The following is an 18,281-nucleotide window of genomic DNA, read 5'->3' as shown; positions in this document are numbered from 1 at the left end:
AGGGAAGTAAAGAATTCAAATATATAACTGACATGGAAAAGCACAAGTATAGAAAATTTCTGCCATTAATATTACATCCATGTAATGCTGTCACAAAGTTCTGGAAATATTTTTAAATTCCTATCTTCATAAGTACAAATTGGGGCATGCTGTTATTCATTTTTCCACAACAGTAACTTTATATTATAAAGCTCTATATGGAAACAGTTAAATATCTCAGGTTGTCAGAACATAGTCTGCAGACACTAATGATGAACACAGCAGTCAGGAGGCATTGATGGATACGTTTACTGATGATGTAATATTTTCTGGCACATACAGTTTTATTTCATCCCTCATTAAAAAAAAAAAAGGAACCAAAAAACATGTGGTCCATAGTAAGTATACTCATACCTGGTCATACAGAACATGTTGAACACACTGAATTATTATACAGTCTTTATTGCATTTGTTGTTCTATTTGCATATGCATATATAGAAAGGATTTAATTGCCTATTAATATTTTATATTCCTATCCATCTATTATATTATCCCATAGTATATTTGTATTTATATCGATGTATTATAGTATATTCATTTTTCTACCCATCCATTATAATATATATTACTAAATATTATATCTATATCCATCCATCCAGTCTCTGATGAAGGCTGGGACTGCAGTGCAGACTTCATCATTTTGGCTTTGTCCTGCAGCTCTTTCTTTCTGAGGCGGAGGTTTCTTCTAAAAACAGAGAAAATGTAATCTGCAAGTAACGATCATACTGACCCACATAACGTTATCAAGCCATGGTTACTCACACACACACACACACAAACACACCTGCTGTCAACAAAACACTGTTAACTATGCTGCTGTTAGCTTTGGCCACATACAGTGCAACAGAAAATAATTTCAGTCGTGAACGTAAAGTCCTGTAAAGTCCTGTAAAGTCCTGTGCTAAATAACGTTTCTATTTGTACAACATCGTCATATGTTGCACGTCTCTCTTACACACACACACATCATGCAAGGAGCTCTGATTACCTGTTGCTTCTTCACTGCCATTGGGCTTCACCTATTTCGTCTTCTTAACGTTATTTCGCGGGTCCTACATTGGCCAGTTGTCCGTTTGGGGGGGGGTAAGTGGATCGCTACGCCACGCCCCGATCACACCACGCCCCCTGGTCTGCAGGCTGCAGCCGGACCGTTTTGGGGGGATGGGTGAAAGTGAATTGTTGTGTATATTGTTAAATTAACAGGTTAAAACTCCTGAATTCCTGAGTGAAAACAAAGGAGGTGTCTGTTAACTAAACCACCACAGAGACACACAGACTGTTAACATGAAATAATAAACTTTATATTGATGTCAACATGTATCTACAGCAGCTGATCCTCCATCAGTGCTCAGGACTGAGCACCAGTGTTTGCTAACATTAGATCATATATGACATTTTATATTGGTGATGAAATGGCTGCATTCAAGCTCAGCTGTCAGGATCAGCAGGGTCTGCTTGGTGCGTCCAAGTCCCTGTATTTATGGAGGTGGAGAGATTTGAGGAGGTTCTTGGAGGTGTTCCTGGGACATGGCTCATTTCTAAAATACTCTATTGTGACTCTTGTGGTCCTCCAGAGGACAGCGGCCCACAGCCTGCAGCTCAGGTGTGTCACTCTGGCCTGATGCATGCTGGGACAGACTGAGAGCATGTTGTCAGTTACTCTGAGCAGTGTGTGATTAATGCTCCTACAGAGGTTATGAGATGGAGTCTGTAATTTTGAACATTGTCTTTATTCGTCATTTATTTCAATCGGTTTAAACGTTTCCAACAGGGAGAGAAACAACACGACAACTTTACAAGTGCCCAAAAATATATTTCACTGACCTTTTTATATTTGGCAACTTATAAGTCTCTGCTAAAACAATATAGACTATTTTATTCATGAAAAAATACATTGTCCATTTCCTCAACAGAGACGCTCTGTGGTTTGTACAGTAGTTTTATATGTGACAACTGGAACATGCTACAACTTAAAAACATTATTACAGATAAATCAAGGAGGAGACACATGAACTGCACTCAACAATAAGAGCTGCTCAGGTCAGAGCTGTCAGCTGTTTCAGGATCAGCTCATATCCATAAAAATATCTGAAACACAGGTTATTATGTGTCTTTTATTTGATCATCAGTCTGATGATGCTGTATATGACTGAATACAAACAGCTGACACTCTGACACAGGCAGCATCTGGTTGGATCACATGATCACGTGGATATGTTCACTGTGTTGTAGGTTTGTGTTGTGAATGTGGTGCAGAGTCGATCTGTCTGTGGCTCTTCAGGTTCAGCAACATTCAGGAGGGCGGACGACGTCCTCAGGCTCAGACAGGTCTACGACTGAGTCTGACTGAGTCTGACTGTCAGTTCACACAGGTTTATCTTGAAGAAATAGTTCAACAGTTTCAAAAAACGTGTGCTGAGTCAGGACATGGTTAGCCTAGCTTAGCACACAGACTGGCATGAACAGCTAGCTGCCTCCTTCCACAGGTAAAACACACACCTGCTAACACCTGTGAAGCTCATTAACATGTCATATATATATATATATATATATATATACTACTATACTATTATATACTAGACACCTGTGAATTTCAGTAGGTTGTGATGCTGTGACGTCAGACAGACAGAGAGACAGACCTCCCTCAGACCACCTGACAGTTGAGCTTTAGTGGTCACCTCGTGAGCTGGTGACGGTTGATCATCAGTGAGTCAAAGTCAATGGTCTTTATTATCATTATTATTATTAGTAGTTGTAATAGAAGTAGTAGTTGTAGTATTATAATGATTAGTATTAGTTTAAGTATTATCAATATTACTATTCTGTAGTGACTCAATTATTTACTGTGATCTGTCACCACACTGTTTCTATTGCAGGTTGTTGATCTGAATCATAGTAACAGTGTCAACAAGGTGAGGAGGAAACAGAGTCATGTGACCAAACTATAACAGGAAATTCAAACTGACAACTGAACAAACTGAACAGGTTGACTTCACCTGGACAGGTAAGAATACTCTGGAGGTGGGAACCGAGGGAACACAGAACACACACTAAACATTTCCTGACGATCTGAGTCGTGTTTTGACGAACAGCTGCACATGAATGAACTCTGCTGCAGGGTCAGACTATCGTAGGGAGAACGTACTTTAATGCATCTATGTCTGTTTTAGGTGCCTCGCTCTGAGACACTGGTTAAAGTCTACGTGTAGTGTGAAGCTGTAAAATCTCAGTACACTGACTGTGCAGGTCTGGACTGTGGTCTGGCTCCTGTGGGGGGTCAGGAGCAGAAGGTGGACTGCAGCTGCTTGAAGGCCGCTTGTCTCTGCTTCTTCTCCACATCCTGTCTCTTACGTTCCTCCTTCTCCTCTCGGATCTCAGCCTCAAACTTGCTGCCCACAGACAGAGCCTGCACCTTGTAACACAAAACAACATCAACACAAATCACACAATCATTCTCCCACAGGTGGAGCAGGGTGGAGGGATCATGATCTGGGGCTGCAGCTTATCAAGGTCTCTTCAGGATGACGTCAGGGTCTGTCCACCTGTTAAGCAGGTGAGTAAATCCACCAGGAGCTAAAGCTAACGAGCTAACGAGTCGTCCTACCTTAGCTTCAAAGAAGTCCTTGGCCCCCATCACTCCCTCAGTGGAGACGTTGATCTCAGACAGTCGGGCCAGAGCCATCAGACCACTCTCCTCCTGCAGCTCCCCAGCTGCTGCTCTACGGAAGATCAGGAGGAACTGGAGGAGTAGGAGGAGGAGAACTGTAACTATCACCTCAGTCAGGAGGAGGAGGAGGAAGAGGAGAAGGAGGAGAAGGGAAAGGAGCAGGAGGAGGAGAACTGTAACCATCACCTCAGTGAGGAGATGTTGTAGATATGTGTGTGTGTCTTAGATGTGTGTGCGTGTGTGTGTGTGTTTTAGATGTGTGCGTGTGTGTGTGTTTTAGATGTGTGCGTGTGTGTGTGTTTTAGATGTGTGTGTGTGTGTGTGTTTTAGATGTGTGTGTGTGTCTCACCTCTCTGAAGCTCAGTTTTCCATCAAAGTCTTCGTCCACCTCTCGGATCATGTTCTTCAGGCCCAGGTGAGTCTGTGGAGCTCCCAGCTTCTCCATCATCAGCTTCAGCTCCATCAGGTCGATGAATCCGTCCTTCCCGGTGTCGTACCTACAAAACACAACAATGCACAGCGTCAGCTCACGTCTTACAACATCACCCGGGGAGTCCGGAGTTCTGGTGTCAAAACCAGCCCATGAAGACCTCCAGGGACCTGGTCTGTGTGTGGTACGAGGCCTGAGAACAGTCGACCAATCAACAAGCAGCTGAGGTGAAGAACAGCAGCAGTGATGACGATGACGACACACCACATGACCAGAGCCGATCAAGAGCCATCCTGGACCTGCTCGAGTTCAGGACCCTCGTACCCAACGTGACCCAGGACCTGGTCTCTGCTGTGATTCTTTATTTCTAAATCAAAAGTTATAACAAAGATAAAGAAGAAGTAATAAACAGGACTCGGTTTGTGTCCAGATACAGAGGAAGTCAACAGGAAGTCGCTGTGGATACAAACAGATGATACTTCACACCTGGTGGCAGCAAGTGAGGCTGATATCAGAGGGTGATGAAGACAGGAGCCCCCCATCACTGCTGAACATCAGGACACAGCAGCTAAAGGAGGCGGGGCCATTCAGGACCGCACGTGACTCCAGCTGTTATCACCAACGACAACGCAGCAATCTCACGTCTGATAGGAGGAGTATTTATAGAAGCTTTCAGCCACTGTGTGTGTGTCTTTCTGTGTGTGTGTGTGTGCGTGTATAATACACACTGAATTATCAGGCTGCTTACCCCAGAGAAACACTAATCTGCTCAGCCTTTTTTTGGTTCCAGATCCTCCCTCTACAATCAGCCTGATAACACCTCATCATCATCATCATCATCATCATCATCCTTCAGCTCTCAGGCTCCTCTCCTGTGGAACCAGCTCCCAGTGTGGGTTCAGGAGGCAGACCCCCTCTCTACCTTTAAGATCAGGCTTAAAACTGTCCTGTTTAGTAAAGCTTATAGTTAGGGCTGGCTCGGGTATGTCCTGACCCATCCCTTAGTTATGCTGCTATAGAGCTAGACTGCTGGGGGATTCCCATGATTCACTGGGCTCTCTCTCTCTATTTCTGTCTCTCTCCCTCTCTCTCTCTCGATGACTTCATGCCATTAACTTTGTATTTTTTTTCTCTCTCCCGTAGTTTGTGCTTCTCCTCTCTCTCTCTCTCTCTGTCCTCATTCTGCAGGTATCTCTGCCTCGGGAGCAGCAGGATCCAGATCCACCACTACTCATCTTTACTATTAACCACTGTTACCTGTCACTATTATTGATAACACCATTACCGACACAGCTGTTCCTGGTCTCTCTCTCTCTTCTCTCCCCTCTCCTCCCCCCACCCCCTCTTTTTATCTTCTCCTAAACCCAACCGGTCGAGGCAGACGGCCGCCCACCCTGAGCCCGGTTCTGTTGGAGGTTTCTTCCTGTTAAAGGGAGTTTTTCCTCCCCCCTGTCGCCAAGCGCTTGCTCGTTGTGGGAACTGTTGGGTTTTTCTCTGTAACAAAGTAAGGTCTTGACCTGACCCTGTAAAGAGCCTTGAGATAATGTATATTATGATTTGGCGCTATACAAATAAAACTGAATTGAATTGAATGGAATTGAATCATCACACTGAAACCTTTCTCCAGGTTTCTCCAGACTCTGAGTCTGGAGAAACCTTAGAAACCTGATGTGTATTACAGCCGTTATGAAGCAGTGTTATTCACCACACAATCACTGAGTTAGACCCAGGTTGGGCCGACTGGTCCTGGATCAGGTGGATCCAGATTACAGAACCCAGGAACCGATCCAGACTGAAGCTTTGAAACTCAGAACCACAGAGTCTGACCTGAAGACATGATGTGACATCATCATCATCATCTGATCTGATGTTAAAGGAACGTGTTGGTCAGTGGTGAAGACACACACACACACACACACACACACACACACACACACACACACACATATCTGACAGCTCCACCAACAGCTGATCATCACTCCCATGATTCCTTGGAGAATTAACTAGTTGGATTTAGTTATATTTAACTAACTAACTATAATCACTGGAACTGATCACATCTCCATTAATTTGCATTATGGACTCATTCCAGGGGGGTGGTGGTGGTGGTGGGGGTCGGGGGGTCCTCTCATGGCACAGTACTCGAGTCCTGGAACACAAAGACCTCTGTGGACTGGTTTTTGTGGGAGCACAGGAATGTCAGAGGCTCGCTGGAGCTGGGTGTTCCCCCACCGCCATCTGAGCATGAACACAACAGCCATTACTGTCACTGACACGGGAGCGTTGTGTTCACTGACACAGGAGCGTTGTGTTCACTGACACAGGACTCTGGTTTGATTTTAGACCATTATCAGAGACTGGTCCTTTCAGTGAGCTGCCGACCTTCACTGACAAGAACTATGAATGAATGTTTCCCTCAGAACAAGAGGAGGACAGGTGTGACAGAGAGATCAGGTGATACCACCTGTCTAACATTTACAGTGTCAAAGAAAACACAGGACTGATCAGAACCATCATAGTGGGCCCTTAACAGCCCTAAACAGCTGATCAGAGTCAATGATAAACATCTGTCTGTGAAACACTCAGGGATAACACAGCAGCGGTCTCTGTGTTGTCGACTCATCCATCCTCCTCCTCCTCCTCCTCCTCCTCCTCCTCCTAATCCAGACTTAATCACTCTTTATTCTACGTCACCTGTAATTCAGCAGGTGTTAAAACCAGAGGAGGGTTTGGTTTAATTACTGCACAACAACAACACACCAAACACTGAGGTCAGAAACTGGGGGTCAAATCTGATAAATGAACTAAAAGCATGTTAACACAGAAACCTGGCAAAGTAAAGTCAGTGAGATGAAGTGTTGAAAACAGGAGATGTGCCTTTAAGCCTGAAGCTTGCAGAGGAGGGAAAGTGGGTCAGCGGGCGGTGGACGCCCCGTGGGAACGTGGACTGTGTGAATGGGATCAGTGCAGCAGAAGGAGCGAGACCAAAGAGATCTGAGACGTGCAGCGGAAACTGAATATCACCACGTCAAAGGCGTTTAGAGGTTAGAGACCAGGAAGAGATGAGATACAGGAAGTTAACGTCAGCAGCATCAAACTGACCAACAGTAAAAACACATGAAACACATTAGAGAGACAGACGCTTCTGTTACATGACAGAGTCCTGCTCTCGACACAGGTCTTTGTTTCTACCTGACAAATCCACTGTTATAACAGAAATCCTCCAAGGTGCCCACACCTGGTTCTTAAAGGGGAAGAAAGATGACTCTGATTGGTTGACTCCTGGTCCACTCCTGTGATTGATAAACAGACTCAGTACGACCCTTTAACCAATCAGTGGCTCCCATTGATCTCAGGCTGCCTGGATTCTGACCATAAAAAACCTCCACGATGGAGGAAGTCCTGGCTGCCGCAGCACGTGTTGGCGTCCATATGTGAATCATCATGGATGAAGTCACCTCACGAACAAAGTGCTGGCTCCTGAGTTGTGTCATGGCACACGTCTGCTCAGATGAAGCCACGTGAACTGGATGTTGGGACTAAAACATCGATGCTCCACCATCACAGCTTGTCTGTTTGTGTTCTTCTCTCCCTCTGTGTTACATTACACGTTTGTTGTCATGTAAATACGACCTCGTGTTCAGTCACAAGGCTCCGCCCCCTCCAACTGACGTCACTCCACAATGACTCAAAGTGAAGCTGCTGATGTGGATGACACAAGGTCAAACTCTGAGTCGGAGTCACGTGATGCAGGCAGTGGAGATGGCAGCTTAGTCGGAGGCTCCGCAGTCGAGTAGTTTATTTTATTTAAACCAAGGGTTACACAGTGCTTTATTTTGACGTCTGAGTGACATATTTCACGTTGGAGTATTTTGTAACTATATTCATATAGTCACGATGCCTAGCCAGCAGCAAAAGTCCGCATCACGACGACAAGAGACTAGCAAACCTGGTGAAGCTAGCAAGGATAGCGCAGCTAAAGCTAGCACTGTGGCTAAGGACAACCCGCCGTCGCCCTCCGCCAGCACCAGCACCGGAGCTACCTCCGCTGACCAGATGGCCAAGGACATATCGAGCATCTACGAACTTCAGTGACTCAAGAGCACAAGCTGAATGCTATCCAGTCAGCAACTCGGGCTGTGGAGGCCAAGCTATCTGACATTGCTACGCGCTTGAACAACGTTGAGTCTCGCATAGTTTTCCTGGAAGATGCTAATCAGGCTCTGGAAACCAATCCCCCTGCTACTCAAAGTGAGGTGGAAATCTTGCGACAGAAGCTGGACGACTTGGAAAATAGAAGCCGACGGAATAATCTACACTTTGTTGGATTACCGGAGTGATGCGAGGGCCCGGACATACTCGCGTTTTTACGCAAAGTTATCCCACAGATGCTGAACATTGATTTTCAGGGAGACCTCGAAATTGACCGCGTGCACCGCTCCCTTGCCAGACGTAGACCTGACGGTCAGCCCCCCAGACCGATCCTTGCTCGATTCCTGAGATTCCAGGACAGGGAACGAATCTCCGAAGCTGCGCGGAAGATGGGAAAGGTGCACTGGGATGAGCACCGCATCATGGTTTCTCCTGACTACTCCAAACTTGTCGCCGAGAAACGGGCTGCTTTTAACCAGAGCAAACGCCTGCTACATGAGCGTCGGATCAAGTTCTCCGTGATGTATCCAGCTGTGCTCACCCTGAGGACGGCGGAAGATAAACGCAAGTTTACAGACCCCAAAAAAGCACTGGAATTCATTCGCTCTCTGCCCCCGTGAGAGCATATTGACTTTCTGCCCTTAAGTTACCTAGAACCATCCAGTTGAACTGTACATGTCTCTCATTTACACTGTTAAACACACTTGAATATGGAAGATACATAAGTTACTCAAATTTAACTTACTTATTTCGTTTATTATCTTGGATGGAGGCATTATTGCTTTTATTATTCCCATCATTCTAGGTTGCGATCTGATTCTGTTGTTACTGGTCTAATACTATTGCCATTTTATTATTCACTCACTTATTCTTTCGCCTGTTTTCTGAGAGGAGAGATACATTTTTTTTGTTTGTTTTTCTTCTGCGCCTTCCCATCATTTCCATTAGCATTATAGATCAACCTAGAGCTGATAAGGGCCTAATAGGGAGACAGACATACCTCAGATAGACTATGTTACGTAGGTTTCGCTGGATGGGTGGAGAGATACTTAAAACTAACTCATTCCAAGTATTTTGGTTATATTTGACTGTTTATTGCTTATGACCCTTACACTGTTTTTTGTACTGATGTAGCCCATACCAATTAGTTACATAATTATAGCTGCTTGACTGCCCTCTTCGTGAGCTGTTAGACTGTTCAGAGTCACGGACCAAGTTTTTGTGTGTGTTAGGTTTGGTGCTTTTTGTGCACCTACAGGTGACAACAGTTCATGGTCACCATATATTTGTGTGTATGTATACATACTTTTTTTTCCCCCCTCACATTGCTTTGCTTTTTGTTTTTTGTTTTTTCTTTTTCCCCAATTTTACATGGTGCTTATTGCTCAGCGATGGTGGTTCTAACGATAGGTCGTGTCCCCCACATACATCAGTCACTAGACCTACTCAATGATGTAGGCTGATAAAGGAAGGACCTTGAAACTAATGACATGGAATGTGCAAGGTCTTAATCACCCTATCAAAAGGAAAAAAGTCATAACATTTATCAAGTCGAAAAGATGTGATATAGCGTTTCTGCAGGAGACTCACTTACTGACTCAGGATTCTAGAAAGCTTTGCAGAGATTGGGTTGGACATGTCTCCGGCTCGTGCTGGAATAGCCATAGCAGGGGGGTAGCAATTCTAGTCCACAAACAAATACAATTTAAATGTATCAGGGAAAGTTTTGATGAGGCTGGACGGGTTCTGTTGGTTCTCTCTGAGATTCAGGGCCATAAAGTAATATTAGCTAATGTTTACGCTCCTAATATTGACGATCCCACATTCTTTGGGTAACTAGAGTGCAAACTCAATGCTATGGGAGACTACCCAATTTTGATGGGGGGTGACTTTAATCAGGTTATGGATAACATATTGGACCGTAGCACCCCATTACAGCATCAATGCAAATCAGTCTCCATTATGCACAAAATGTGCAAAGCTTCTGGTTTAGTTGATGTTTGGCGGCTATTAAACCCAACTACGAGAGATTATACTTTCTACTCCCCGCGCCACAATACATTTTCTAGGATTGATTATTTTTTCATTTCTGGATTTGGTATCTCCTCCATAGTATCTTGCTCTATTGGTAGCATTTTACTCTCTGATCATGCTCCTGTGTTTCTTTGTGTGGCCCCCTTTTGCAGTACCTCTAAGTCCCCCAAGTGGAGGCTCAATTCCAGCCTTTTGCTTGATCTAAGTTTCAAAGAATCATTAAGGGCTCAAATTAATCTTTTTATAAAAACTAATTTGGCCTCAGCACCATCTGCTGGCTTTTATCAGAGGTCATGTAATACAACACGCCTCTTTCAAAAAGAAATCTAACATAACAAAACAACTTGATTTGGAGAAGAGGATTTATGCTGCTGAGGCAATATTTAAGCAAAATATGACCCCCTCAAATCTGACCAATTTGACCAGACTAAAATATGAACTTAACTCCATTCTGACTCAGAAGGCTGAGTTTTCCCTTTTCAGAGCTAGGCAAAAATATTTTGAAGAAGGTGACAAAGCAGGAAGATTGCTGGCTAGATACATTAAACAGAGAGAGGCTCGGAGCACAATAGAAGCAATTAGGACAGAAGGTGGTGCTCTTACGCGTGACCCCACAGAGATAAATAAGACATTTAGAGAGTTTTATGCAACATTTTACTCGTCAGAAGCGCAAGTTGACCAGCAGGAGACGCACGCATTCCTGACCTCCCTTGCTCTCCCCACCTTATCAGTGGACCAGGTAGATCGTCTTGATGCGCCAATCACAAGGGAGGAGATTGTGGATGTTATTAGAGGCCTTCCATCTAGTAAGGCGCCAGGCCCAGATGGCTTCACAGCAGAATTTTTTAAGGTGTATGCTGAGGATCTCTCCCCTTTACTTCTGCAGATGTATAGTGAGGCTCTGGACAGAGGCAGCTTGCCCCCCACACTGTCTGAGGCATTCATTTCTCTTATTTTAAAGAAGGATAAGGATCCGTTAGACTATAAAAACTATAGGCCAATCAGTTTGATTGGTTGTGACAGTAAAATTCTTGCCAAGATCCTAGCTGTAAGGTTAGATAAGGTGATAACCAACCTGATACACCCCGACCAAGTTGGCTTTATTCGCACTCGGAGCTCAGCTGATAAACTAGACATTTGATTCACATCATGTGGACCTCTCAAAACGCGGCCTCTCCTGCTGCGGCCCTCTCATTGGATGCTGAAAAGGCATTCGACAGGGTGGAGTGGCAATACTTGTTCTCCACCCTTGAGGCCTTTGGTTTTGGCAGGATATTTATTAGCTGGGTCAAACTCTTATACACCAACCCTAAAGCTTCAGTGACAACAAATAGCATAATCTCACAGTCATTTGAACTCCAAAGAGGCACTATGCAGGGCTGCCCTCTGAGCCCTTTACTTTTTGCACTGGCGCTGGAGCCTCTAGCAGCGGCTATTCGCAGGGACCCTGACTTTCCAGGTATCCAAGTAGGCAGTAGTAGTCATAAACTGATGCTTTACGCGGATGATGCCTTGGTCCTGATAACAGAGCCAGAACGCTCTCTCCCTGCTCTGTTTAAAGCCATTAAATTGTTTTCCAAATTATCTGGATATAAACTGAACTGGGCCAAATCAGAAGCACTTCCTCTGACACCCTACTGTCCCAAGACCTTATTCCAACCTGGTGATTTCACTTGGCCCCAGGCAGGTATTAAATATTTAGGCATCCTTTTCCCCCCGTCGTTGAATGATTTGGTCCAGGTTAATTTTGAGCCCCTTCTGAACAAATTTAAGATCGATATAGAGCGGTGGTCTCCACTATTACTTTCCCTCTGGGGCAAGGTCAATGTAATAAAAATGAATTGCACCCCCAAATTTAATTACCTACTACAGGCACTGCCAATGAAGATTCCACTAAAATATTTTAAGCAGTTTGATAGGCTATGCAACAAATTCCTATGGAACAATAAGTGACCCAGATTAAACTTGAAGAAATTACAGAGGCCAGTGGATCAAGGTGGACTGGGGGTCCCAAATTAGCTTTTTTATCATTATGCATTCAACCTGAGACACTTGGTGCACTGGGCGCTACCTCCTGAGAGAGCACCCCCATGGTTTGGTCTAGAAAGTCCTTTGTGTAACCCACTCCCCCCTATGCATTACATCACCACTAAGCTTTCATTAGAGGCACAGACCCATCCTATTATTTCACACTTACAATGGGTGTGTAAAAGAATGGCCTTCATATTCAATTTTAATGTGAACCTCCACACTGCAGCCTCCATATGGAACAATCCTAAACTCTGCATAGGGAAATCACCTTTTCTCTGGAACTCATGGGTCTACAGGGGAATCCTGGTCCTTGGAGACCTGTATGTTGGGGATACATTCAAGTCTTTTTCTGATATTAAGACACAATTCCACCTACCCCAGAATCAGTTTTGGAAGTACTTACAACTCAGACACCTGTTACTCCACACATTCGGGTCTCTTTCAACACCTCCCCCGACTGCAAGCTTCCTCACACAAATAATGAAAATTTTTGGTAGAGGTCATAAAGCTTCAGTGTACTACTCAATGGTTTTAAAATGCTCAGACAAACGTGCATCTTGCCTTAGACTGGTTTGGGAGGGAGATCTGAAGGCTACATTCACAGACAGGGAGTGGAGTAGGATCTTACAAAACATGAAAAAGATGTCCAGAGAACTAGGCTTGTCCAATTCAAGATCCTGAACAGAGTATACTGGACCCCCTCTAAGCTATATAGAGTCAAGTTAAAACAAGACCCAGACTGCTGGAGATGCCAGAACGGGGAGGGCACCTTGATTCATATGCCGTGGAGCTGTCAAAAAATACAAGACATCTGGCTTGAGATTCACAGTAATGTTACAAAGATTATAGGACGTGATATGCCCTTTTCCCAGAGACTGTATATTCTGGGGGACCCGTCCCTACTTGATGACCTCCCATCCCATGTCGCAGAGTGGGTTCAGGTAGCACTGATGCTGGGGCGCAAACTTATTATTTCAGAATGGAAGGCATCTTCACCCCCCCGTCAACCTCTGGCACACTCACTTAGCCAGATTAGCTGCACTGGAGGGTTTATCATACAGACTAATAAACAGAGTGGAAAGCTTTAATTTGAAATGGGAACGATACTTGTCCAACATGAAAGAGCTTGATTAGGAGATATCATCACCAATCTGAACATGACATCTAGCATCGCTGAGCATGTAACACATTATGATCTGTTATTATTTTTTGTCTTTATCCCCATTTTTTTCTTTTTCATTTTCCCTCATTGTCTTTCTGCTGTGCTGTCCTGTTTTATTTTTTGTTAGATCAAAAATCCCAATAAAATATTAATCATAAAAAAAAGTCAAACTCTGAGTCTCAGGCTCCGCCCACACTAACACCTTTCTACGTTTCAGTTTTAAACTCATCTCTTCTTCTGTTTTAAGTTTAAACTCATCTCTTCTACGTTTTAAACTCATCTCTTCTTCTACGTTTCAGTTTTAAACTCATCTGTTCTTCTACCTTTTAAACTCATCTCTTCTAACTCATCTCTTCTTCTAACCCTAACCTGCCTCCTGATTGGCTCTTTATCAGTCACGACTACAAGACAGTGGTGAATGTAACATGGACAGAGACCAGAGGTCCCACCACCACATCACACTGATGAATGTGAAGAGAGCACTGAGTTGCTTTGAGAGTTCACAGGTGAAATTCAGCTGAGAGGTGAGTGTGTCATCTCTGGATTAGAGTCCAGGTCTGTCCTGGTGGTCTGACTGCTCCTGTACATAGAGGCTAAACTGTCCTCACTGACATGGACCACCACAGTAAAGCAGTAGTCATGTGACAGACTGGTAAGAGGTCACATGACCACATGTGGGTCACAGAGGGAGGAGCTAGCAGTGCCAGCCAATGGAAACACTGTCCTGACAAAACATCAGGACGAAACGTCAGGGCACCAGAAACCAGAGAAACTGGTCTACACCAAGAGAACGGTACAGGTCTGAACCCTGGACCCCTCCAGTGAGGGGACCTGGTGGCTCTGTTCTCCTGTCGGGGGCAGGGTTTGAGGGAGGGGTCACTGCAAAGGTAGTTCTGAGAGGTGAAACGTGTGTGTCTTGATGGGAGGGGTCTCATCCACAGGTCACAGGGCCACTGATGAAGATGAGGATGATGTGACTCGTGCTGTGACCTTCACGGTCATCTGATCTCAGTCCAGGTGAACTATGGGAGGTTCAGACAGCATTCTCCACCACCATCATCTGAACATGACGGAGAGCATTAATGAAGGGTGGAGGTCCTCCTCCACAGCTCAGAGACATTGACGCTGCTCTGGAGTGAAGAGTATGTCATACTGCTTATTTGCTTATTTTTCATTTAATGATCACGAAGACACAGTAAAAGTAACCACATATGATTTTAGTATGATTTTAAATATTATTTTAAATATAATGTTAATATGATTTTAATCTGATTCTAATATGATTTTAACATATGCTTTTAATTAATACATATGATTTAACCCTATTATAATATGAGTGTATTTCACCAGACTCGGGGCTGCAGGACTCACATTAAACTGTGGTGTTTCACCAAAAGACTACAAATGTCAATGTCAATGTCATGAAGAATATGTTTATACAATAGCATTGTGTGTGTGAGTATTGCAAGATTATGAGGAACATGTGGAGACAGGATGATTGCTGATATATTTTGATAACTAAATGATGGGGAGTTGCTGAAATCTCAACAGGGAGCAGGGTGCCCCAGATAGTGAAGCCAAGGATGCATGATGGGGTTTTTCTCTAGGTGCGGTGCGGACGTGCCACGGCCAGACTGCGTAGGTGAAGACGAGGATAGAAGTGTGCAAGGGCACGGTCAACTGATAGAGGGGAGACAGCCCTGGGGATGTGGGAGTGTGGTGTCTCTGTCTGTCTTCTTGTCTCTGTTTCAGGCACAAGTGAAGGAGGTCAAAGGGAGTCAGATAACCATGAAGGTGCAAGGGCAGAATGGGCAACAGCCAATGAAGAAGAGCTCAACCTACATTCTCTATCTTTTTTGTGTAACAGTAATAAAAACACCGGGCAAGGGGAAGTTAGGAGGTCAGACTTCATGAACTGGCACAGCTGCATGTTGTTGTCAGGGAAAAGATAGTTTGGACCTGGAGCTCTGTAACGATCCTCTTTTAATTTTGTGAAAGCTTGTTTAATAAATTAGTGAAAAGAATTCTGAATTCGTCTCCTGCATTAACTTCATCAAACGAACGCGTGAGTTTACTTGAAACGAGAAAGGACAGTAAACTCAACAGGAGGAACAACACCTGGCCAGCACCTGACCAACGCCTGACCAGCACCTGACCAGCGCCTGACCAACGCCTGACCAGCGCCTGACCAACGCCTGACCAACGCCTGACCAGCGCCTGACCAACGCCTGACCAGCACCTGACCAGCGCCTGACCAATGCCTGACCAACACCTGACCAGCACCTGACCAACGCCTGACCAGCGCCTGACCAGCGCCTGACCAACGCCTGACCTGCGCCTGACCAGCACCTAACCAACACCTGACCAACGCCTGACCAGCACCTGACCAGCGCCTGACCAACGCCTGAGCAGCGCCTGACCAACGCCTGACCAGCGCCTGACCAGCGCCTGACCAGCGCCTGACCAGCACCTAACCAACACCTGACCAACGCCTGACCAGCACCTGACCAGCACCTGACCAACGCCTGACCAACGCCTGACCAGCACCTGACCAACGCCTGACCAGCACCTGACCGGATTCTTTTGGCCAGTTGTGGATGTCAGTATCTGGAGGCCTCAGAGTCTCAGGGTGACCCGGACTCAGACCCGGACTCAGACCCGGACTCGGATCCGGACTCAGACCCGGACTCTGATCCGGACTCTGATCCGGACTCTGATCCGGACTCAGACCTGGACTCTGATCCGGACTCTGACCCGGACTCAGACCCGGACTCAGACCCGGACTCTGATCCGGACTCTGATCTGGACTCAGACCCGGACTCAGACCCGGACTCTGATCCGGACTCTGATCCGGACTCGGATCCGGACTCTGACCCGGACTCTGATCCGGACTCTGATCCGGACTCAGACCCGGACTCGGATCCGGACTCGGATCCGGACTCTGACCCGGACTCTGATCCGGACTCTGATCCGGACTCAGACCCGGACTCGGATCCGGACTCGGATCCGGACTCAGACCCGGACTCTGATCCGGACTCTGATCCGGACTCAGACCTGGACTCTGATCCGGACTCTGACCCGGACTCAGACCCGGACTCAGACCCGGACTCTGATCTGGACTCAGACCCGGACTCTGACCCGGACTCTGATCCGGACTCAGACCCGGACTCAGACCCGGACTCGGATCCGGACTCGGATCCGGACTCTGACCCGGACTCAGACCTGGACTCTGATCCGGACTCTGACCCGGACTCTGATCCGGACTCTGATCCGGACTCAGACCTGGACTCTGATCCGGACTCTGACCCGGACTCAGACCCGGACTCAGACCCGGACTCTGATCTGGACTCAGACCCGGACTCTGACCCGGACTCTGATCCGGACTCAGACCCGGACTCAGACCCGGACTCGGATCCGGACTCGGATCCGGACTCTGACCCGGACTCTGATCCGGACTCTGATCCGGACTCAGATCCGGACTCAGACCCGGACTCGGATCCGGACTCGGATCCGGACTCTGACCCGGACTCTGATCCGGACTCTGATCCGGACTCTGATCTGGACTCGGACCCGGACTCTGACCCGGACTCTGATCCGGACTCTGATCCGGACTCGGATCCGGACTCTGACCCGGACTCTGATCCGGACTCTGATCCGGACTCAGACCCGGACTCGGATCCGGACTCGGATCCGGACTCTGACCCGGACTCTGATCCGGACTCTGATCCGGACTCAGATCTGGACTCTGATCCGGACTCTGACCCGGACTCTGATCCGGACTCAGATCCGGACTCTGACCCGGACTCTGATCCGGACTCAGACCCGGACTCTGACCCGGACTCAGACCCGGACTCGGATCCGGACTCAGATCCGGACTCAGACCCGGACTCGGATCCGGACTCTGATCCGGACTCTGACCCGGACTCTGATCCGGACTCAGTGTCCCAGCAGCTGATCGTGAGCAGGAGGCTTCACGTCAGCAGCAGCAGCCTAATCTCATCATGAGCTTCACCGACACTCACTCAGCCCCAATCCCCAAGTAAACAGCTCTGACCGCCGCTAACCGGACAGAGACCCGCGAACTGCAGCCGTCTTACCGTCTGAACATCGCCTCCATGTCCTTGATCTGTTTGCGGGAGAACTCCTTGAACTCCGTGTAGGGGTTGAAGACGCGGGTCGGTCGAGGAGCGGCGTTGCCCTCGTTGATGTCCAGCCTGCGGGTCAGTTTGGCGGACAGCTCGGAGGACGAGTCGCCGCAGGCTGCATCGGGCTCCCGAGGTCTGGGTCTCACCGAGCTCTCCTCGGCCTCCGGCCTCGACTCAGCCTCCTGCGTGGCGGCGAGCCGCGACTGCAGCTTCCGAGCCAGCTCTTCCGATGCCATGCTGCAGGTAGGACGCTGCTCCCTGAGGCTGTGCGGGGGAATGGAGCCTGACAGCCGCGTCGAGTACCACTGTCAAGCTGCCTGAGAGCCGCCACAGACACACGACAGAGCTTCCGGCCGCACCGCTTCACAATAAGAGACGCCGCCACAGTCCCGGCTCACAAGATGAGGAGGGCTCCTCAGCACCGAGGGTTCAGTGTGACCACCTCTGTCCTCAGTGTCTCACCTGAAAAAACGTTTTTAAGACGAGAAAATAAAAGTAAATTGTTGTCTAGAGATTGACTTTATCCGGAAGAGGGCAGCTCTACACAATCACCTTCACTGTACCTGAGACAGAGTCACAGCTGACAACAAAGACAGCACAGGTAGATTCACCAGCTGTTT

General features: G+C 46.8%; 1 protein-coding gene across 2 annotated transcripts; it reads right to left on the bottom strand.

The window, feature by feature from the left end:
* Nucleotides 1–1,751: 1,751 nt before the first annotated feature.
* efhd1 (EF-hand domain family, member D1) lies at nucleotides 1,752–17,988 on the bottom strand. 2 transcript variants are annotated; one of them, XM_071471887.1, is made up of 4 exons: nucleotides 17,614–17,988; nucleotides 4,057–4,204; nucleotides 3,645–3,779; nucleotides 1,752–3,452 (listed from the first exon to the last, which is right to left on the bottom strand). In XM_071471887.1, the coding sequence occupies exons 1-4, from the start codon at nucleotides 17,895–17,897 to the stop codon at nucleotides 3,318–3,320; spliced, it is 702 nt and encodes a 233-aa protein (XP_071327988.1). In that variant the 5' UTR covers nucleotides 17,898–17,988; the 3' UTR covers nucleotides 1,752–3,317. The 2 variants fall into 2 exon arrangements, with proteins under 2 accessions (XP_071327988.1, XP_071327987.1); XM_071471886.1 differs by having other exon boundaries at nucleotides 3,645–3,815; nucleotides 17,614–17,977.
* Between the last annotated feature and the right edge of the window lie 293 nt (nucleotides 17,989–18,281).

The sequence above is a fragment of the Trachinotus anak genome, unplaced genomic scaffold (genome assembly GCF_046630095.1).
Source record: "Trachinotus anak isolate AG129_WGS33_773 ecotype Australia unplaced genomic scaffold, CSIRO_AGI_Tana_v1 ptg000034l, whole genome shotgun sequence".
Lineage (NCBI taxonomy): Eukaryota > Metazoa > Chordata > Actinopteri > Carangiformes > Carangidae > Trachinotus > Trachinotus anak.
This window is presented reverse-complemented; position numbering and strand designations above follow the sequence as displayed.

Excerpts from the sequence above, each read along its gene's own strand:
- efhd1 (XM_071471886.1), bottom strand. The coding sequence starts at position 17,897 with ATGGCATCGGAAGAGCTGGCTCGGAAGCTGCAGTCGCGGCTCGCCGCC. Across the intron at positions 4,205-17,613 it reads ATGGAGGCGATGTTCAGACG|GTACGACACCGGGAAGGACG; the intron begins GTAAGACGGCTG and ends TGTGTTTTGTAG. Across the intron at positions 3,453-3,644 it reads AGGACTTCTTTGAAGCTAAG|GTGCAGGCTCTGTCTGTGGG; the intron begins GTAGGACGACTC and ends TTGTGTTACAAG.